Source organism: Mus caroli, chromosome 11, assembly GCF_900094665.2.
Source record: "Mus caroli chromosome 11, CAROLI_EIJ_v1.1, whole genome shotgun sequence".
Taxonomy (NCBI): Eukaryota; Metazoa; Chordata; class Mammalia; order Rodentia; family Muridae; genus Mus; species Mus caroli.
Window position 1 is genome coordinate 99,025,255 of NC_034580.1, and position 2,667 is coordinate 99,027,921.

Below are 2,667 nucleotides of genomic sequence, written 5' to 3' on the forward strand. Positions count from 1 at the left end.
CAGGTACTGGCATCGATCCCTAAACCCTCGGAAGCTGATTGAAGTGAAGTTCTCCCACCTGAGCAGAAATATGACCATGCAGCGCACCATGAAGCTCTACCGACTGCCAGAGGCCAGTGGTGCCCCGGGGTGGTGGGCAGGAGCGAGGGTGTGGGAGAGGTTTCCACTCACCAGCCCCTAGTCTCCAGGCTCTTGTGCCTTACTGTCCACAAAGGTTTGTTTTTGTTTTCTATTCTCGGCTCTCCTGCCTCGTCTATGCCTGGCTTAGTAGCCCTGCTGTCTGCTGCCGGGCTCAAAGAAGACTGCTTCCCTGTAATTTTAGCCTAAGTGAAGTGTGGATAGAAAATGGATCTCTTTTCTAACCGTCATCTCTGTCTGTCCTACATAGTCCAGAGACTAGTCAGCTCTCAAGTGTCCACTCCCTCTGCCAAGGCAGGCAGGGGAGGGCTGGCAGAGCTCGTGAGAGAAGCCAGATTTCTAATCCTTCCCCTATACCCAGAATTGGCACTGAGGGACTGGACAGCCTGAAGTAACCAGATCTTCAATTCTAGATCTCAGTCTGCCTACTTCTTCCCAAGTGTCCTGTTCTCCAGCCATGCCTGCCTCAGGACCCTGGGCTGTGAGATCTTTCGTTCCCTTCAGTGGCCTCAGCGCATCCACCAGGTGGTGTCACTCACACCAGTACTTGCTGCTCAGAGGACTGCAGCTCAAATCTGTCGATCCCCATGTGCTTAGCTTGTTATGGGCACAGGACTGGGTTAGGGTCATTATCCTGTCTTGAGAGAGTCCTTCAGCCTAGTTCCATATTGACAAAGTAGCTGTGGAAAGCTGCTGTGTGTGTGTGTGTGTGTGTGTGTGTGACCCCATCACTCAGGACTAGGAAAATCAGAAGATCCAGGGCAGTCTTGGCTAGATAACAAGTTTGAGGCCAGCCTAAGCTACAGGAAATCCTGTCTTGGGGGGTAGGGTGGGGAATAGGGGCTTTGGGGATGTCTTTCCCTGGGTGTCATCCCATAACCCCTCCCCTGTATTCCAGGCAGGTTTGGATGAGAACCCAGTGTAGATGTATTCGGGGTTACAGAGGTCACTGTGGGGACTGTTGTGATGCAGTAAGCAGTCCCTAGAGAGAGAGACCTAGGGAGTCAGAGGCTAGAGGTCCGTGTGTGTGTGTGTGTGTGTGTGTGTGTGTGTGTGTGTGTGTGTGTCTATGAACACCTCCAGGGTCATTCTCTGCCTTCAGCCTTGTTTTGATGCAGTGTCTCTACTGTTTCTCCTCTGTGTACACCAAGCTCGCTGGCCCAAGTTATTCTGCATATTGTGCTGTCTCTACCTCTCTTCTCCTTGTAGGAGTACTAGGATTACAGGTGCTTACACTGTTACATATGGCTTTTACATGGATTGTAGGGATTTGAACTCAGGTCCTTATACTTAATAGTAGCTCCACACTGAAGACAGCCATATAACATCCATGACTCTGCTGTTTATAACTTGGACCAGCCCTTATGTGTGCTGAGTCTCTGGGGATAGTCTGCTAGCCCTAATATTTGTTCCATCGGGTCATGTGGTTTCCTTCCACTGAATACTTTTGATAGCTGCAATGGCCAGTTGGCTCTAGGGTAGCAGGTTATATGGTTTGTGGAGAGTGGCCCAAGGGAGGGCAGGGAGGCCTATATTATCTTAAGACAGACTAGAACCAAGTGGGAAAGAAATGGATACCACAGCCTCTACCCTACAAAGAAGTGGGGCCAGCAGACCCCAAAGGCAAGCTGAGTCTGGATGCCCAGAGGGCTACAGCTGATGCTGAGGGTGACTCGGGTTTCTCTCAAGGGCCTGTTTGGGTGGTTCGAGAATAATAGGCTCTCAGTCCATCTTCTCTGTCCTTCCAGACTCCCAAGACAGCTGGCCTACGACCAATGGAGAAGAAGGACATTCCAGTAGTGCACCAACTGCTCAGCAGGTACCTGAAGCAGTTTCACCTCACCCCTGTCATGAACCAGGAGGAGGTGGAGCACTGGTTCTACCCCCAGGAGAACATCATTGACACTTTTGTGGTAGAGGTGAGTTGTCATCTAGGTTCCCAGAGAGCTGCTATTACCCTGCTAGGCTTCCCAAAGTCTCTGGTCCTCAACAAATTGTGGTCATCTCAGTACAGAATAAAGAGCACCATACCCCTTAGTTGGGCGAGCCTCCTGCTCTCTTCTTGTCTCAGCTCGGCCTAGTGTGGTCCAGACACCAAAGTCTGAGGTGAGAGCTACAGGAAGACGCAGAGAGCGCTTAGTATACTTAGACCAGAAGCCGAGAGACTCACAGCTGTACCATCTGGTCCTTAGCTGTGATACTAAATCATCCTAAACAGTTTGTAATAGCAGGTAGGAGAGGGACTGAGTTTAAGCCTTCTACTCTTAAATGTGTTGCATAGGCACAATGCCTATCTAAGAGTAACAACATTAACTTCAAATTTTGTATCAGTATAGAAATGTATACCAATAAATACCTTAAATCTGCATCGATCATAAATTCTGTACCAATGTAAACTAATAACTTCAATTTGTATCAATTATAAAGATTTTTACCACTATATAGATTGTGGCTATAATGCTTTGCTTAAGAATAAATTTACTGGGCTGGTGAGATGGCTCAGTGGGTAAGAGCACCCGACTGCTCTTC

General features: G+C 48.9%; 1 protein-coding gene across 2 annotated transcripts in view; it reads left to right on the forward strand.

Moving 5' to 3' along the window:
- Positions 1-2,667, forward strand: part of Nmt1 (N-myristoyltransferase 1) — a 38,843-nt gene that overhangs the window by 30,573 nt on the left and 5,603 nt on the right. Inside the window, exons 7-8 of one of the 2 annotated variants that reach the window (XM_029483594.1) lie at positions 44-112; positions 1,887-2,057. In XM_029483594.1, the coding sequence (XP_029339454.1) occupies positions 44-112; positions 1,887-2,057 (240 nt within the window). Of the gene's footprint in view, positions 1-3; positions 113-1,886; positions 2,058-2,667 lie in introns of both variants that reach the window. The other variant, XM_029483593.1, reaches the window with a different exon arrangement.